Consider the following 18,924-nt stretch of genomic DNA (forward strand, 5'->3'; position numbering starts at 1 on the left):
TGTGACCTGGAATAGCTACTGTGAAGATGGGATACTGGGCTAGATGGACTATTGGTCTGAACCACTGAGACCCTGCAATACAGTGTTAAGATTCCAGGAAGGGAAAGGGAGGTAATAACCAAAGAGCCCCTTTAATGAACTGGGTGATATCTGTGTGAGAGGCCAGGGATCTTCTGTCCCCTCGCTTGGAAACAGGAAAGCTTGCATCTGCACTTTCAGTGAACTAAGACTTCAGTGAACTAAGACCCTTCTGAAGTCCCTCCTGCAAAAAGTCCAAGTACTGAAACTGGAGCTTGAAAGGGCTCTACCTCCTCCACAGTGCACCAGTGCTGAAAGAACTTACAGGCCTTAGCATAGGCTGCTGTCGTGGACAGCCACCTAGCTCTGAGCAAAGTGGTGACCATCACGTCCAACTATCTCTTGCTCGTCTGAGCCGCCCACTCAAGAGCCATGCTATAAGCCTAAAGTGTTCTGAATTCTCAATAGAAACTGGACCTTGAGTGAAAAAGTCCACTTGAACCAGCAGTCTGAGGCTGTCTGCTCTCTGGAAACAGACTAGGTCTGCATACCACAAACTGCAGGGCCAATCAGGCAGCAAAAAGACTACCAACCCCGGATGCCTCGTAATCCTGTGAATGGGTCACCCGAGCATGGGCCACGGGTGAACACATAAAGAGCTCTGTCTCTGGCCACGGCTGGACCAACATGTCCAGCCCCTTGCTTCTGAGTTCATGTCTCCGGCTGTAGAAGCAAATCATCTATGTGTTTACTGCCGAGGTCATTAGATCCATCTGTGGAGGCCCCCCAGCTGAACTATAGCGTTGAATATAGTGTGAGGGGTGGGGGACAGCGACCATTCCCCCCAGGTTGAGTGTCTGCTGAATGAGAAAGTCATCCTACACATTTTCTACTCCTGCAACTTGTGCAGCTGAGAGAGCCTGCAGGTGAGCTTCTGCCCACCAGAAGAGGAGTTGAGCTTCTAGGTGCAATGGGGTGCTCCTGATACCTCCTTGCCTGTTGACATAGGCCATCGCTATTGCGTTGTCTGAGAAGACTCTGACTGCCTTGCCTTCCAGAGACTGCTCCAGGGCCTGAAGTGCTAGTCGAATGGCTTTGAGTTCCAGATGATTTATGAACCATTTCTGTTGAGCCAGCGTTGTAATGACCCCCCTCCCCCAAGTCATAAATGCTGGTATCGGAGGTTAATATCTGCCAGAAAGAAATGCAAAGAGGCATGCCCCTGGAGAGGGCAGCCAGCTGCAGCCACCACCACATGCTGCTCTTCGCTACCGGCAACCATGGGAGCGATTGCTGAAGTGAGTCCATTTGAGGAGACCAGCGAGAGAGAAAAGAGTCTTGGAGAGGTCTCATGAGCACTCATGCCTAACGGACCACTTCTCTGGCTGCTGCTATTGACCCCATGACTTGCAGGTAGTGCCATTCGGCTTCTGAAGCTGCTTCTGGAGCTTCAGTCTGCATGGCTCTGGAAGAAAGACCCAGCCCAAAACCATGTTGAACAAGACTTCCAGGTACTCCAGACACTGAGTTGGCTCCAGCTTTTTGAAGTTGACGATCCATCCCAAGTCTCAGAGGAGTTGTACCACTCATGAAACTGCTCATTCGCCTTACTCCGTGGACGAAGCTCTGATTAGCCAATCTTCCAAGTATGGGTGCACTTGGATCCTAACCTTGTGGAGGTATGCTGCCACCACCACATCACCTTGGAAAAGGTGCAAAGTGTCATTGATTGGCTGAAGGGGAGCACCATGAACAGGAAATGATGGTCCGGTATATGGAACTGCAAGTATCTCCTGTGGGATGGTAAGATGGGTATGTGGAGATAAGCTTCCAACAAGTAAATGGAAGCAAGGAACTCCCCAGGTGCCACTTCTGCTATAACTGACTGAACAGTCTCCATGCATAAGTGTGATACCTTCAGAGCCGCATTGACAGACTTGAGATCTAGAATTTGTCTCCAATCTTCCGAGCCTTTCTTTGCCATTGCAAACCTGGCATGATATAGTGGGAAAAAGGCCTGAATCCATCCCTGTCATTTTTAAGCAAAATCAATTTCCCTCTCTTTCTCCTCCCTACTTCCATCCATTGACTGCTCCCCTCTCTCTCTCCATTTCCATTTAGTGTCTACTCCTCTCTCTCTTTCCTCTCAACTTCTATCCAGTCTCTGCTCTTTTCTCTGTCTCTCCCCTCCCTAGTATCATCCAGTGTCTACCACCTTCTCTCTCTCCATTCACCCCACCTCCATTAGCATCTTCCCCTTCTCTCTCCCTTCATCCCTCTTCCATCATCTCTCTCCCTCCACCCTAATGTCATCCAGTATCTTTCCCCTTTCTCTCCCTCTACCCCACTTCCATAAACATCTGCCCCCTCTCTCTCCCTCCCTCCACCCCAATTCTAGCCAGTATCCTGCTCCCTTCTCTCTCTCTCTCTCCCTCCCTCCACCCCACTTTCATCAGTATCTGCCCCCTCCACCCCAATTCCATCCAGTATCCTGCCCCATTCTCTCTCTCCCTCTACCCCACTTCCATCAGCATCTGCCCTCTTTTTCTTTCCTTTCACCCCAATTCCATCCAGTGTCCTGCCCCCTTTCTCTCTCTCTCTCTCTCTTCCTCCACTCCACTTCCCTCTCCCAACCCTCAATGCAGTATTCTGCTCTCTTCTCTCTCCCTGCATCCTAATTCCATCTAGTATCCTGCCCCCTTACCTCTCTACCGCTGATTTCCTGAACCAGCAGCAGCAGAGGTAGTAAACTTAAATGCAGCCTTTGCGAGATCTTCATGAACCCTCCCACGGCTGACAGCTCTTCCCTGGAAGGAGGAAGTGATGTCGGGGGGGGGGGGGGTGGACTGGCAGTTGGGGAGGGTGTCTAAAGGTCCCATGATGGCTGCATTTAAGTTTGCTACTTCTGCTGCTAATTTGGGAAAGGAGCAGTGGCAGCAAGCACCCCCTTAGTGCTTGCACCGCCTTCCCGCGCCCCCTTGCTGGTTCTCAGTTTGTCTTAACTTTCATTTACATATAAATATACATAGTAGAGCATAAACTTGATCAGATCACTTTCCTATCTGCATAGCTCAAACAGTTTAATAATTTTCAATGTGTCCTAACTGTTCATTCTTTCTCTAGAACAGGGGTGAGCAACCTTAGTCTTCAGTGGCAGCAACCCAGTTGGTTTTTCAGGATTTCCCCAATAGATCTATTTGCATGCACTGCCTCCTTTGCATGCAAATAAATCGCATGTAACCCTTACCTTTGTTAATTCTACTCAATCTGTAACATCTTTTAATCATTGTAAACCGCATAGAACTTCGTGGTCCTGCGGTATATAAACTGTTATTATTATTATTATGTATATTCATTGGGAAAATCATGAGTCTGGGCTGCACCCCTGTTCTTAGGAAAAACTGAGAACTATTACAGTGTTTGAACTATGCAGATAGGAAAGTGATCTGATCACGTTTATGCTCTTACTGTGTACATTTATATGTAACTGTGTTTATTTTTGTGTTTTACATGTCCATTACTAATATATTAGGGTTTTTCATTTTGGAAGATATTGCTGTGATCTGCTCAGGATTCTATAGATGGGTGGAATATAAATACATTAGATTAGATTAAATTAAATTAAATTAAATTATCTGGGATTGTTTGTAGGAGGAGTAATGAGATTGGGAGTTATGTTTTGTTCCAAGCCTGAAGCAGAACAATAACGCTAGTTACAAAGACTGTTTTCGCAAGTAAAATTAACATTACTACGGTACCATTTCATAATTGCGGGTGAAGGATATTGATGTGCCTATCATGAAGCATGTTGACTTACTTGTGCTGCTTCAAATGAAACAAAAAACAACTTGCAGAGCCTGTGCAAGAACAGATGCCTCAGTTTGACAGACATGTGATGAGTGTTTGTTTCCAGCAATTTGAAAGAAGTCACAAGGGACTACGTGCCACACAATCATTTGAAAACCTTTTCTTCCTCCCTTCATCTCCTCCCTAAGGAAAGATCTTGAAATAATGCAAGCGCCAGGTGTGCCAAGGTAAGTTGAAATCTTGAAGCACACACAAAGCTAGTGACAGCGTCCTGAAGAAAAAGGAGAGAGCTCACAAGTGGTCATATGTGAAAAATATATATTCAAAGGCGCTTTAGCGTGCGCCTTTGCAAAGCGACCAAGAAGCGACTTTAACACCACCAAACTCAATTCCTCCTAACCAGCCCTCACGAAGACACTCTCCAACACCAGCCACCCACAACACCACAAACCAACCTCTCCATCACCGACTAGCAACAAGCCAGGAAAGAAAAAGAACTTCCCCAACACTTCCAATACCCCCCACTGCCGCTACCACGATGAAAACTACACCACAACAATATCAAGCTATCCTACTGATTACCCTACTCCTAACCAACCAGAAGATAACAGCAAACAATATCTCACCCATACTAACCATATCTAACTCCAAGGGAACCACTCAACCTTCCAGACGACTCTCAATAGATAATACCACAAAATATCAGACCTACACCTACCAATCCACCACACATACTACAAGAAGACCGGACAACCCTTGCAAGACCAAAACATAACCACGCCTAAGATCACTCATCTATCCCAAAATAACTCGTATCACACAAACAGCCTACACCACTCTCATTTGTGTATATGTGAATATCAGATCCATAGGCCCCAAGACAGAACACATAAAAACCTGGATAGAAGGAGAAAACATAGATTGCCTTTTCCTCACAGAAACCTAGCTTACCTCAGATTCAGACCCCAGTATTACATTACATTACATTAGTGATTTCTATTCCGCCATTACCTTGCAGTTCAAGGCAGATTACATTCCAACTAAAAAACAGGAATTACATACAAATTAAAAGGAGTAGAATAAGCGATGACATAGAATTTTTTAAGGTAATAAACATTGGATAAAGAGTTACCAAAGGGAAGTGGAGGTCTTTAGGAGGTAAGAATGTGGTGAAATTATGGGTATTAGATAGCATTTGATATGTAAAGCATTTGATAGGTAAAAGTGTTGTTAAGAGTAAGAGGTTTTAAGGGTGGGTGTGGTTAGGACTGTTTCAGGGCTTTCTTGAAGAGTATAGTTTTTATTTGTTTTCTGAAAATCTTGTAGTCTGGGGTGGTTAACAGTAGGTTGGAGATTTGGTTATCCATTCTTGCAGCTTGAGTGGCTAGGAGGCCGTCGTATTGTTTTGACCGTTTTACTTCCTTGATCGGGGGAGGTGTGAAAGGGGAGTGCGTTTTTTCTATGTCTGGTTGAGGTTGCTTGGATGAGGCGATTGTTTAGGTAGGCTGGGCTGTTTCCATTTAGGGTTTTGAATATCATGCAGTAGAATTTAAATAATATTCTTTCTTGGATTGGTAGCCAGTGTGAGTTGATGTAGGCTTCTGTGATATGATCATGTTTCCTCAGTGAGTAGATGAGTCTCAGAGCAGTGTTTTGGATTGTTTGTAGTTGCTTGGTCATCGTGGCAGGGCAGGGGAGGTAGAGGATGTTGCAGTAGTCTAGCAATCCTAGGATTAGGGATTGCACTATGAGCTGGAATTGTGATCTTTCAAAGAATTTCCGGACTTGTCTCAGGTTTCTCATTATTGCAAAGGATTTCTGTATGGTTTTATTTATTTGCAGTTGCATAGTGCAGCATCTGTCTATTGTCACTCCTAGTAGTTTTATGGTGGTTTGGATTGGATAGTTGATTGAGTTAAGTTTTAAATTGGTTATAGTTGGGACTTTGTCATTTTCGAGGAGGATGAATTTAGTTTTATCTGGGTTGAGTTTTAGTTTGTGTTCTTTCATCCAGGTTGTAACTGTTTCTATTGTTTGGTGTATTATGTTTGTCATGGTGGTCTTTGGCTGATCATATGGTATGAGGATGGTGATGTCATCCGCATAACTATAGGTGGTAATGCCTAGGTTATCCAGGTATGCCCCGAGAGAGGCAGTGTATAGGTTGAAGAGGGTAGGGGATAGTGGGGATCCCTGTGGTACGCCGCAAGGGTTTGACCAAGGATCTGATTTTTCTTTGTTTGATTTTACTCTGTAGGTTCTGGATTTTAGGAAGCGTTCAAACCAAGAATATACTGTATCTGAGATACCTATTGCATCCAAGATTTGGAGAAGGATGTTATGATCAACTAGGTCGAATGCTGCAGTTAGGTCCAGTTGTATGAGAAGCATTTTTTTTCCTGTGCTGAGGTGTTGTCTGGCTGTGTCCATAAGGGAGCCCAGGAGTGTCTCTGTGCTGAAGTTAGTTCTGAATCCTGATTGCATGGGGTGGAGTAGGTTATGGTCATCTAGATAGTTTGTGAGGAGTTTGGCTACTAGGCCTTCTGTAATTTTGACATATAGCGGTATAGAGGCAATGGGTCTGAAGTTGGATGGTTGGTCTGTTGGTCCTTTTGGGTCTTTTTGAATTGGGGTGATGATAATTTCGCTGAAGTCAGTAGGGAAAAAGCCATCTGTGAGTGTTGTTTGTATCCATTGCAGAAGTAGAGTACGGAATTTTATACTGGAGGTGGTAAGGAGATATGCTGGGCAGTGGTTGAGGTCACAGGAGGCGTGGCTGTATTTTTTGTAGAGTTTATTGAATTCGGACCATTGTATGTTGGGGAATTGAGACCATGTTCTGTCCGCTGTAGTAGATTCTTTATCCGTGGGTTGGGTTGTGATTTCGTTTAGGTGGGATGGGGTAAAGTTGAGGGTGGCTCTGGCGTTAGTGATTTTGTTCTTGAAATAGTCTGCTAGAAGGGTGGCTGAGGGGGTTGGGTTGTTGTTAGTGGTCGTGTAGGGTTTGGTGTCCGTTAGGTCTTTTAATATTTTGAATAGTTTTTTGGTATCTTGGGTTTCTGTGCCTATTAGGTTTGTGTAGTGAGTTTTTCTCTTGTCTTTTAGTAGGATTTTATATTGTTTGTTAGTTTTTTTCCAGGCGGTTTTCGTTTGATCTAGGTTTGTTTTTCTCCATTTTCTTTCTAATCTTCTGCATTGTCTTTTAAGTTGGAGCAGATCATTGTCAAACCATTGGTCTGATCTTCTACTGGTTCTAGTTTTGGTTTGTAGAGGGGCTAGTTCGTCCTGGGTGTTGGTGGCTAGAGAATTCCAGTGAGAGATGAAGTCTTTTGGGTCGCAGTCCTGGAGTGTTTCATCTATTTTTTTCCAGAATACAGTTGGCTCGATATGTTTGCGTGAGGTGTATGTTGTTTTTTTGGGATTTAGGTGTGGTTTTGTTCTTGGTCCAGTTAATGCTGAAATTGTAAGTGTAGTGGTCTGACCAGAGGGATGGGGACCAGGTTCCATTGGGTGTTTGAATTACTGGGGTGGTTGATTGGTGGGTCATGAAGGCTGCAATGTCTAGTTGATGTCCTTTTTCATGAGTGGTTTGTGGGTCTAGGATTTGGAAGGATAAGGCATTGAGAAATGCTAGACAGTTTTTTGCTGGTGTGGATTTTGGGTCTTCTAGGTGGAGGTTTAGGTCTCCTAGGATGAGGTTATATTCTGCTGTTAAGGAGTTTTGGTAGATGAAGTTTTCAAATTATAATGTATAATGTATAATGGAAGTATGCCCAAAGTATAATGGAAGTATGCCCAAAGGGATACAAAATAATAGTAGTCTGCAGAGAAAACAAAAGAGGAGGAAAACAAAAGAGGAGGAGGTATCGCCATAATAGCTAAAACCACCTTAGACCTAAAAATACAAGACAAATCAACTCCCCATACATGGATCTACTAGCCTGTCAACTCTCAAGCACATCACTTAAAGGAACACTAACATGCATGCTCTGCTATATAACTCCAGGAAACTGAAACACAGCAAAACCAAAATTCGAAGATTTCATTTACTAAAACTCACTAACGACAACTTACAACTTAATACTAGGAGACCTTAACCTACACCTCGATAACCAATCCCACAAACAAGTTGAAAACTTACTAGCATACCTCGAAGCCCTAACATACAAGATACTAGACCCGCAAACCACTCATGAAAAAGGACACCAACTCGACATTGCAGTCTACATGTCCCAACAGCCCACTCAGCCAGAAATATATACATCAAACGGACACTGATACCGATCCATATGGTCTGACCATTATACATACTCCTTCAAAATCAACTGGACTGAAAACAAAAGCAAACCAATTACACAAAAAACAACTTACATCTCACGCCCAAATTCTGGACAATGACAGACACCATAATCCAAGACTACAACCCCAAAGACTTCATCCCACAATGGAACATCCTAAGTACAGCAATCCTAGATGAACTAGCCCCAGAAAATCCAAAACAAGAATACATAGAAAATCCGACAAATGGTTTGACAATGAACTACTCCAACTCTAAAGAAAATGCAGACAACTAGAAAGAAAATGGAGAAAAAGTAGCCAAGATTCCACAAAAGCAGAATGGAAAATACTACACCAAAACTACAAACAAAAGCTGAAAGAAAAAAGAAAGACGTACTACACAAAGCAAATAGGAGGAGGATTCCAAGACACAAAAAAAATATTCCAGTTACTAAAAGAACTCACAGACACCTCGCCATATCTGACCACTAACAACTTCCCCCCTCCCTCAGCCTCCGCGTTAGCCACATTCTTCAAAAATAAGATCGCTAATATCAGATCCACGTTCAATGATACACCGACTCACCTAGAAGAAATCTCAACTTCTCCCACAGAAAAAGAATCGATAGCAGCAGACAGAACCTGGTCACACTTCTCACCTATACATTGGTCAGACTTCAACAAACTATATAACAAATACAGCCATGCAGCCTGCAATTTTAATCACTGCCCACCATACCTACTTAAAACCTCCAGTACGATATTCCGCACTCTGCTCCTACAATGGATACAAACCCTTTTCACCGAAGGCCATTTCCCACAAAACATCAGCAAAATCATCATAACTCCAATCCTAAAAGACCCCAAGGGAGCAACAGACCAACCATCTAACTATAGACCTATAGCCTCAATCCTACTATATGTCAAACTAATGGAAGGCCTAGTAGCTAAAGCCTTAAACAATTACCTAGATTACCACAACTTACTCCACCCCACGCAATCCGGCTTCAGAACCAATTACAGCACGGAAACCCTACTAGGAACACTCGTGGACATTGCGAGACAACACCTCCGCACTGGAAAAAAATGATGATCATACAACTAGACCTCTCTGCAGCCTTTGGTCTAGTAGACCACGACATCCTCTTACAAACTCTAGATGCAATAGGAATTACAGGAAAAGTTCTAACATGGTTTAAAGGATACCTACAATCCAGAACTTATAGAGTAAAAACAAGCAAAGAAAAATTGGATCCTTGGTCCAACCCATGTAGAGTGCCACAAGGATCTCCCCTATCTCCCACACTCTTCAACCTATACATTGCCTCCCTAAGTTCCTACCTAGATAAACTAGGCATTACCTCTTACAGCTACGCAAATGATATCACCATACTCATCCCCTTCGACCAACTTGAACCATCCATGATAGCACAATACACAAAACACTTGAAACAGTAGCAACATGGATGAAAGAACACAAACTCAAACTTAACCCGGACAAAACAAACTTCATCCTCCTTGAAAACTGCAAAACACCAACCTTGACAAAGATAGAAATTAACTCGATCTCATACCCCATTCATCCCACGCTAAAACTCCTCGGAGTGCTGATAGAGGTTGCACCATGCAACCACAAATCAACAAAATTATAAAAACATCATTCGCCACTATGAGAAACCTTAGACAAGTCAGAAAATTCTTCAACAGAAAACAATTCCAACTGGTGGTTCAATCTCTAATCCTAGGCCTAATAGACTACTGGAACATTCTCTATCTCCCCTGCCCAACAACAAAGATAAAACAACTCCAAACAATACAAAACACAGCCCTAAGACTTATCTACTCTTTGAAAAAGTACAACCACATTACGGAGGCCTACCACGACTCACACTGGCTCCCAATTCAAGCCAGAATATACTTCAAATTCCTTTGCCTACTTTTCAAAGCCATAAACGGTAACAGCCCTTCCTACTGGAACAATCAACTAACTCATTCCACCTCAATCAGACACAGGAGAACCCACACAATATTCGCACACCCGCCAACCAAAAAGGTCAAACGAAAAAAAATATGTGACAACCTTCTGACCACCAGAGCAGCAAAACTGGACTGACAACTCACCAATCTGCTGACTTCAACCACAGAGTACAAAACTTTCAAAAAAGAAACAAAAACCTTACTCTTCAAAAAACACATAAAACCAATATAACTTTACCAACAAAGTTCCAAACTCCACCGACATTACCAATCTACTCCTTAGCAAACTAGAAAATGTTCCTATATAAGCTTATGTATTAAAATCATAAAAATTCTTATGTAATCCGCCTTGAACCGCAAGGTAAAGGCGGAAAAGAAGTCACTAATGTAATGTAATGTAATATAATCTTCAGATGATTTCAAGTGGTATGATAAAATGTACTGGATGGAAGGAAGAGGATTCTAGGACAATGGTTTCTAATCCAGTCCTTGGGACACACATGGTCAGGTTTGTAGAATACCCATAATGAATATGTATGAACTATATTTACATACAATGGAGTCAGTGCATGCAAATTTATCTCATGCAGGGTTAAGAACTTCTGCTCTAGGACTAGAAAAGCAAAAGTCAGAGATCAGATAAAGTCTATATTAGGAGTGGAGGAGTAGCATAGGCTGACAACCAAGGAAGCCAGGCTTCAAATCCCATCACTGCTCCTTATGACCTTGGGTAAGTCACTTAATTGTCCACTGCCTCAGATACAAACTTACTGGACATGAAGGGGCATAATCAAAACATATGTCTTAAGTCCAATTTGGGCATATGGCGCTAAAAGCCCAAAGTTGGCAGTGGAAAAATGCCCATTTTCAAAAAATGCGTCTAGAATAATTTTTTTTCCCGAAAATCGTCTATCTCAACATTGCTGGATGAAGTGGAGAGGAGAGAGAGGAGACAATGCTGGATGGAATGGGGCTGATAAAGACACATACTGGATGGAACAAGGGGATAAAGAAAAAAGGGCACATGTTTGATGGGGAAGAAGATAGAGTTAGTGACATACTGGAGGGGGTGAGTGGAAGAGGTAGCAAACTATAGGTAGACACAGTGAAAAGAGGGAAATTGAGGACTGGATAGTAAGAAAGAATTTAATCTAGACAGACGCAGAAAATAAATTGAGAAGGAAGACCAGGGAAGAAAAGGAAAGGGAAGGGATATGAGAAAGAGATGCCAGACCATGGGGGAGGAGAGGAGAGAGATGCCCAAGTATGGGGGTTGGGGAAGGAGAGATATAAGATCTGGGCAGAGGAAAGGGGGAAGGAGACAGAGATACCAGATCTGAGGGAGGAAAGGAGAAGATAAAGATGCTAAAAGCCACCGGGGGGGGGGGGGGGAGAGGGATGGAAATGAAGGAGACAGATGCCACACCATAGGGGGAGGGAAGGGAAGAAGATGGATGTTAGACCAAAGGGGGGGGGGGAGAATAGAAGGGACCTAGAAAGATGGCAGATGCCATATGGAAAGGGGCAGAGAAAGAACAGACAGTAGGAAGAGAGTGACAATATGAGGAAAGCAGAAACCAGAAAAAAATTACTTTTTATTTATTTATCTGATTTAGGATAAAGTAGTATTGTAGCTGTGTTGATAAATGTTTATAAATAGAAAATGGAAATAAGATGATCCTTTTATTTGACTAGTTTTAATACATTTTTGACTAACTTTCAGAGACAAAACCCCTCTTCCTGAGGTCATGATAGGATACTATAACAGCAGTATACATTACTGACCCGAGAAAAGAGGTTTTTGCCTCTGAAAACTAATTGAAAAATGTATTAAAATATGTTTTTATTTATTTCCAATTACATATGGGGTTTACTTAAGAGTTGGAACGTTCAGCTGATAGATTGTTTTGCATTTTTTATATATACATTTATTTTTATAGCAAAGGATTTTTGTTCCATTTGCTTTTTATTTCCTTCCCCTAAGGAAGAAGAAATCCATAACTGAGTATTCAAGTGTACTGTGTTGGCTCGATTTAAGTGAATGTCTCTCCAGATCAATCAAATATAATATATGGTAAAAGAAGCTCAAAATGTCTTTTTAGCAATGGATCATTGCTGAGTGTGAAAACATAAAAGTAATAGCTATAATATCAATAAATTTGCTCCATTAAGCAAAAATATATAACAGCAAAATTTATGAGAAATGGAGTTTTATGTAATCAGTGGCTTTGAGTGACCCCAGGATGGGCTTAAATTTTATTTTATTTTTTCAGATCAAGCACAAATTCATGGAAAAAACTTCAATTCGCACAGTTTTTCCAACTTTAGGTTTTTTTGGATAACCCTAATGTCCCACATTAGGCCATTTTGTCTATGTTAGGCATGTATTAGCACCTAACACAGCTTTGTAAAACTTGGATGGACATTTGATTTGTTATGTACGTTTTGTAGATGGAAATGCCATTGTAAAAAAAAAAAAAAAAAAAAAAAGTAACTGCAAGTACAAAGGCTCAGGACCTGTTTGAGATCCTAAATATATTTATGACTAAAAATAATTTAGAGTGGACAAAGTGTACTGGGGTCTGAACAGATGATGGTCATTCGATGTCAAGCCATTATGGAGGATTACAAGCACTTATTCGAAAGAAACCTTTGGCTGCAATATGGACCCATTATGCTCCTGCACAGGGGGATGGGAGGGAGGGAGGGATGGAAAACTGCTACACAGGGGTAATGGGTAGGAGGAGAGGAAAGCTGTTGCTCTGGGGGATGGGAGGAGAAGAAAGATACTACTTATGGGAGGATAAAGGAGAGAGGAAAAATTGTTCGGGTGGAGGAAAGGAAGGGAGAGATGAAACACTTCTATGTATTACATAATACATAGAGAAGTGCTTGCATCAAAGCATTTGAGTCCTACATTGAATTTGGTCCTAGAACACGTGGTGGATGTGATGAACTTTATAAAATCTTGCCCAGTAAAAGCAAGATTTTTCAAAAAATTGTGTGAAGATATGGGAGCTGAATAAACGTCTTTGTTATACTACTGCCACTCATTCTGGCTTTCTTGTGGCAATATGTTGGCCCGTATATTTCAATTACGACAAGAACTCTACATTTTTCTTGAAGAAGAAGAACACGAGTATGACAAAAAATCTTTGTAGAGACAGAGTTTTTGATGAAACTGGCAAACTTGTGTGATATTTTTGAAAAGTTAAATACGCTGAATGTCTCCTTGCAAGGAGGCAACATGCACATTTTGAAATTGATCGAGAAGATTTCAGCTTTCAAAAAAAATTACAATGATGCTGGAAAAAAATGCATGAATACGATGGCAAAGATTGTTTTACCCTTTTGCACCAATGAAGTTGTTTTGTCTGACAATATAAAGTCAGTTTTTGAAGATCACCTATCACAAAGTATCAAATGATTTGATAAATATTTTCAAGAAGATAATCCCACAAAATTTGCCTGGATTCAGGATCCCTTCAGAGTCAAACCTCCAGCTGACTTTACTTCTGAAGAAGAAGAAAATCTCATTGAGCTGTCTTGCAAAAATACGCTCAAGACACGATTTAGCAACATGGATATTACTGAATTTTGGTGTTCAGTAAGAGATGAATATCCGCTGTTAAGCAGTAGAGCACAGAGAATCTTAAGGCCTCTTTTATAAAGCTGCTGCGCTAACGGCCCTGAAGCCCATAGAGATTTAAATGGCTTCGGGCTGTTGCTGCGCGGCAGCCGCTAGTGTGGCTTTGTAAAAGAGGCCGTTAGTTCCATTTGCAACATCCTATTTATGCAAGGTTGAGTTTTCGGCACTCATAGTGATAAAAAGCAAATACCAAGTGAAAATCAATGTAGAACAAGAAATGAGAAGATTTGTAATGAACAGCAAGCAAGCTCATCCATCTGACTATCCATCTATCAATATTTTTTATGATTATTTTCATTGTTGAATTTTTTCAAATAAATAATTCAAGATTATTGTGATAACTTTATGATAAGTTGTTTTAATTTTTTTAAAATTAATAATAATCTCAAGCTAACAACTATCAGGTGTGTATTAGATTACAGAACTATCATTTGACCTGGGGAGCCGTGGAAAAATTATGAAACATTAACCCTCTCTTTTACTAATGCATAGCGCAGGTTTTAGCGCCGGAAGCTGTTTTCATACAATTCCTATGAGTGTTGGAGCAGTTACCGCCGCTGCTGGTGCCAAAACCCGTGCTTTGCATTAGTAAAAGGGTAGATAAGTGAGCCGTGAACCAGTGGCGTACCTAGCATATGTATCCGGGGCCCATCATTTTTGGCACCCCCCCATCTGTACGAAAAACATGATTTTTAGTAACAAGCCACACGTCACACATGAGTACCTAGGAAAAGGCAGCATCTTACATTTGCAGTGAGCAGTACATCAATACACCCATTGTAAAACTAAACAAGCCAGACTAGTACAGATCAATCCTACACCATCAATCCTAACAGAAACACACAGAACACAGAAAACACCTTCGCCTAATATGGAATATGTCATCACAAACTAACCCCTCCCCCTTTTACAAAACTAGTGTGGATTTTAGCCACGGTGTTAACAGCTCTGACGCTCATAGAATTCTGAGCATCAGAGCTGCTACCACCACGTCTGGCGCTAAAAAACGCTCCATAGTTTTATAAAAGGGAGGATAAAATAGAAATACATAGACAAAGGTTAAATTGAACCAGCAAGAAGCTGGACTCTGCATACAATGCAACACCACAGAAACAGTGTCACATGTCTCCTAAAGCAATAAATAAATAGAAAATTTTTGTTCTACCTTTGTCTTCTCTGGTTTCTGCTTTCCTCATCTTCTCATTCAATTCCTTCCATCCACTGTCTCTCGTCTCTCTGCGTCTTCCATTTGCTCTCTTACTGTGCCTCTCCCTTTCTCCCCCCCCTTCCAAATTGGTCTGGCACCCATCTTCTTCCCTCTGCTCCCCCCATAGTCTGGCATCTCTGTCTTCTTCCCTGCCAGCGTCTTCTCCCCACTCTCTCTTCCTCATGTCCTTTCAGCGTCCTCCCCACTCTGTCTTCCCCATGTCCTTTCAGCATTCTTCCCCCCCCCTCTGTCTTCCCCATTTGCTTTCAGTGTCCTTCTCCCCTCCTCTGTCTTCCCCATGTGCTTACAGAATCCTTCTCCCCCTCTGTCTTCCACATGTGCTTTCAGCGTCCTTCTCCCCCCCCTCTGTCTTTCCCATGTGCTTTCAGCATTCTTCTCCCCCTCTGTCTTCCCCATTTGCTTTCAGTGTCCTTCTCCCCTCCTCTGTCTTCCCCATGTGCTTTCAGCGTCCTTCTCCCCCTCTGTCTTCCCCATGTGCTTTCAGCATCCTTCTCCCCCTCCCTCTGTCTTCCCATGTGCTTTCAGCGTCCTTCTCCCCCCTCTGTTTTATCCTTTTCCTCTCCACCCCACCTTTCCTCCCTTTCTCCCTCCTTGCCCCTTACCTTCGTGGTGCTTTCTTCCCCCCCCCCACCGGACAACAGGCCCGGTCTGACAAACGTCCCTGCCCTGTGGCCGGCGACGTCTAAACTGCCTTCGTACAGCAGCCGGCTGCTGTATGGCTGCCGTAAAGGTCGTCTCTGATGCAACTTCCGGTTGTATCAGAGATGACATTACGGCAGCCACACGCAACGCCAGCTGCTGTAAGAAGGTAATTTAGACTCGCGGCCACGAAGGTAAGGGCAGGGAGGGAGAAAGGGAGCTTTTTCGAATTCACTGCTGAATTTTCCAGACCTGGCCGGCTGTGCACCCCCCTTAAGCCTGCACCCGGGGCGGATCTCCCCCCCCGCCCCCCTTGGTACACCACTGCCATGAACAGATAAAAGTTTGGAAACTACTGTTGTAGAGCGTTTGTTCTTCTGTTTCTGGCTCCTACTCATTTATGAGCGTCATTTATAGAATTTATTTATTTGGTTTTATATCCCGTCCTCCCCAGAGAGCTCAGAACGGGTTACAATTTACACTATTACATTTACATAGGGTTACATTTAACTGTTGCACTTTGTTTGTTTATTTGCTGACATCTCGTGGAACTCTTTTTGCTCCTTTTCTTTGTTTTTCCTCTAAGGATTGGCCAGGCGCATGCAAATATTTTTTTTTCCATGTGAGCGAGAAGTTCTAATTTTTTTTTTCTTGTGAGCAGCAGTTCTAAAAACCACATTTGCAAGTACTTATGTGGGCAACCGTACAAAATCTGTGAGTGACGCTCCTATAATGTATGAGCAATCGCTCATGTGCTCCACGTAGAGCAGGGGTGTCACAGTCCCTCCTCAAGGGCCGCAATCCAGTCGGGTTTTCAGGATTTTCTCCATGAATATGCATGAGATATATTTGCATGCACTGCTTTCATTGTATGCTAATAGATGTCATGCATATTCATGGGAGAAATCCTGAAAACCCGACTGGATTGTGGCCCTCAAGGAGGGACTTTGACACCCCTGACTTAGAGGAACCATAGCTCTGGACACCTAATTCTAAGTGACTTGTTATAAAATTGCCCCCTTATTGACAGGCGATAAAGCATAATGTCCTTTGAATATTGACCCAAATACATTGATTCAGACATATGAGAGTTTTAGTCTCTGATTTTAAAAATAAGAAATTTAGGGGTCCTTTTATTAAGGCGCACTAACTGATATAGCACGTGCTAAATGATAAGGCATCCATTATATTCTATGGGCGCCTTAGCATTTAGCACATGCAAAACGGTTAGCATGCCTTAGTAAAAGGATCCCTTGAATAGCAAGCTTTCTAATAAAGACAAAACCTAAGCTTGATATATCGCTTCCTTATTATTAAGAAAAATAGTAATACAAGCAAAAATTATATTGCTAAAACCAATATTTGTTGCTTAGGAAAGGCATGCCTCAAATACATCCCATCTTGATTACACACGTCCCTTCTAAACTATTGTAGGGCAGTAAAAGGTGTCTTACCTTCCATCGCATTGGAGAGAACACTGACCGCACTAACTGCCCTTTGTCTTTGCAACGGTTGATCAATATATTCAATTGATAGATGATTTGGTGTCAACAGCTGTTGTTTGCTGGTCTCATGGTCTGTTGGAGAGGTCTATTTAAATGAAAAAATAAAAAAAAATTAACAATTAATGTAAACAGAAATGATGGGAGCAAAACGGCACTCTTTCATTATCTGTGGACCTTTCTAGTGAAATAAAGTGTTGGTGATTCATGCTGGATTCAAGAACAAAAAAGAGAGGCAAGAGTGATGTCTAAACCAATCACCAGTTACATTTATTCAAGGAAACAATAGTTTAAACATAGTCCTAGGTCTTAAAAAAAGACCATCTAAAGTCCCAAAACGTGGAATCCTAGGAAAGTCCCAACCAGGATCCTGGTTTTGGCAACCATAGTCACCTTCCTCAGGGGACAATCCGCGGGGACGGGAACGGTGATGAATTTTGTCACCGTGTCATTCTCTATTCCAGATCTTAACTAAATAAATAACTAAATATGATCTTTACTTGCTGTCATTTTCTCTGTCTCTATAAGTAAATAAGCTTTTCCACTTCCATTCATATATATGTTAATCACACATGAATGATTACTAGTGTCCACACTAAGCTATTAAGTGGGAACACTGTCACAATTGTCTTAAGAGAAGATACATTTATCATGATCAGAACTGAAAAGAGTGTAATTCACCATCATATCAATTGCTCAGTGCATTATGGCCATTATTTTACAATGATCCCCATGTGCAAATATCAACATTTACTTTATTTCTTGTATTATATATGATTGATTGCCTTTAATGCATCTATGGAGAAATTTTATAAAATATTTTTTTAATAACATGTCTTCTACCTCAGCTTTACTGTAAAAAAGAAACAGAAATAAATGTCAATAGTATTAATATGTATTACGGGATGCACCAATGGATAAACATATCTAAATAAGCATTATAAGAGCAATACCTTGTAACAGTTTGCAGTAATAACCTGAAACAACAATTTTTCTGATTTCAGCATGCATGTGTGTAGATTTGCCCACATACGAGGGCCCACTGAAAAGTTCTCAACCCAGCCAATAAGAGAATGATGTGATGCCATGAAACTTACAAATTATTTCATACTTTCTTGACACTCTTTGTTTCAATGATATGAAATGAAATGAACAGTATCAAGAAAAGTGTGGAATAACTTGTAAGTTTCATGGCTCCACATCATTCTCTTCTTGGCTGGGCTGAGAACTTTTCAGTGACCCCTTGTATTGTGATGTCATAATGCCTCATACCACCAATGGCTAAAAGCCAACTTTCTTTGGTGATGTCACAATGACTTGGTTTCCCCATACTTGTGCCTATTTACTAGATGCATTTGCCTCATTGAAATGAAAAGTATCAAGGAAAGTGTGGAATAATTTGGGTCCACATCATTCTCTTCTTGGTTGTTCTGAAAACATTTCAGTGGTCTTTCATAGGTGAAAGCAATTTTAGAAATCTACTGTTTACATATGGTGATCTATGCCCAGCTTAGATATTAAGGGAGAATGGTTAAGGTGTGGACAGTGAAGTAATCCGAAGTCCCTCTGCCCTGGGCTTAAATCCCATTCCACAATTACCTTCCTCCTTTAAGTTCCATTCCCTGTCAGCTTACCCCAACATCAAGTCCCAATTGCCGATTACTCTCCCAATACTACAGCCCACTCTCTGACAGCCTTTCCACAGGATGAAGACTCCTCTTTAACTTAAGGAGTGTGTGTGGCACAGTGGTTGAAGCTACAGCCTCAGCACCCTGGGGTTGTGGGTTCAAACCCCACGCTACTACTTGTGACCCTGGGCAAGTCAC

At 41.9% G+C, this 18,924-nt stretch overlaps 1 protein-coding gene across 6 annotated transcripts in view; it reads right to left on the reverse strand.

Annotated features, from left to right (window-relative positions):
* The window catches only part of LOC117354345 (sodium channel protein type 5 subunit alpha-like), an 839,094-nt gene that overhangs the window by 376,912 nt on the left and 443,258 nt on the right, over window positions 1–18,924 (reverse strand). For all 6 annotated transcript variants that reach the window (XM_033931713.1, XM_033931710.1, XM_033931711.1 and 3 more), the window contains one exon: window positions 17,051–17,186. In XM_033931713.1, coding sequence (XP_033787604.1) covers window positions 17,051–17,186 — 136 coding nt within the window. The remainder of the gene's footprint in view (window positions 1–17,050; window positions 17,187–18,924) is intronic.

This window comes from Geotrypetes seraphini, chromosome 2 (assembly GCF_902459505.1).
Source record: "Geotrypetes seraphini chromosome 2, aGeoSer1.1, whole genome shotgun sequence".
Lineage (NCBI taxonomy): Eukaryota > Metazoa > Chordata > Amphibia > Gymnophiona > Dermophiidae > Geotrypetes > Geotrypetes seraphini.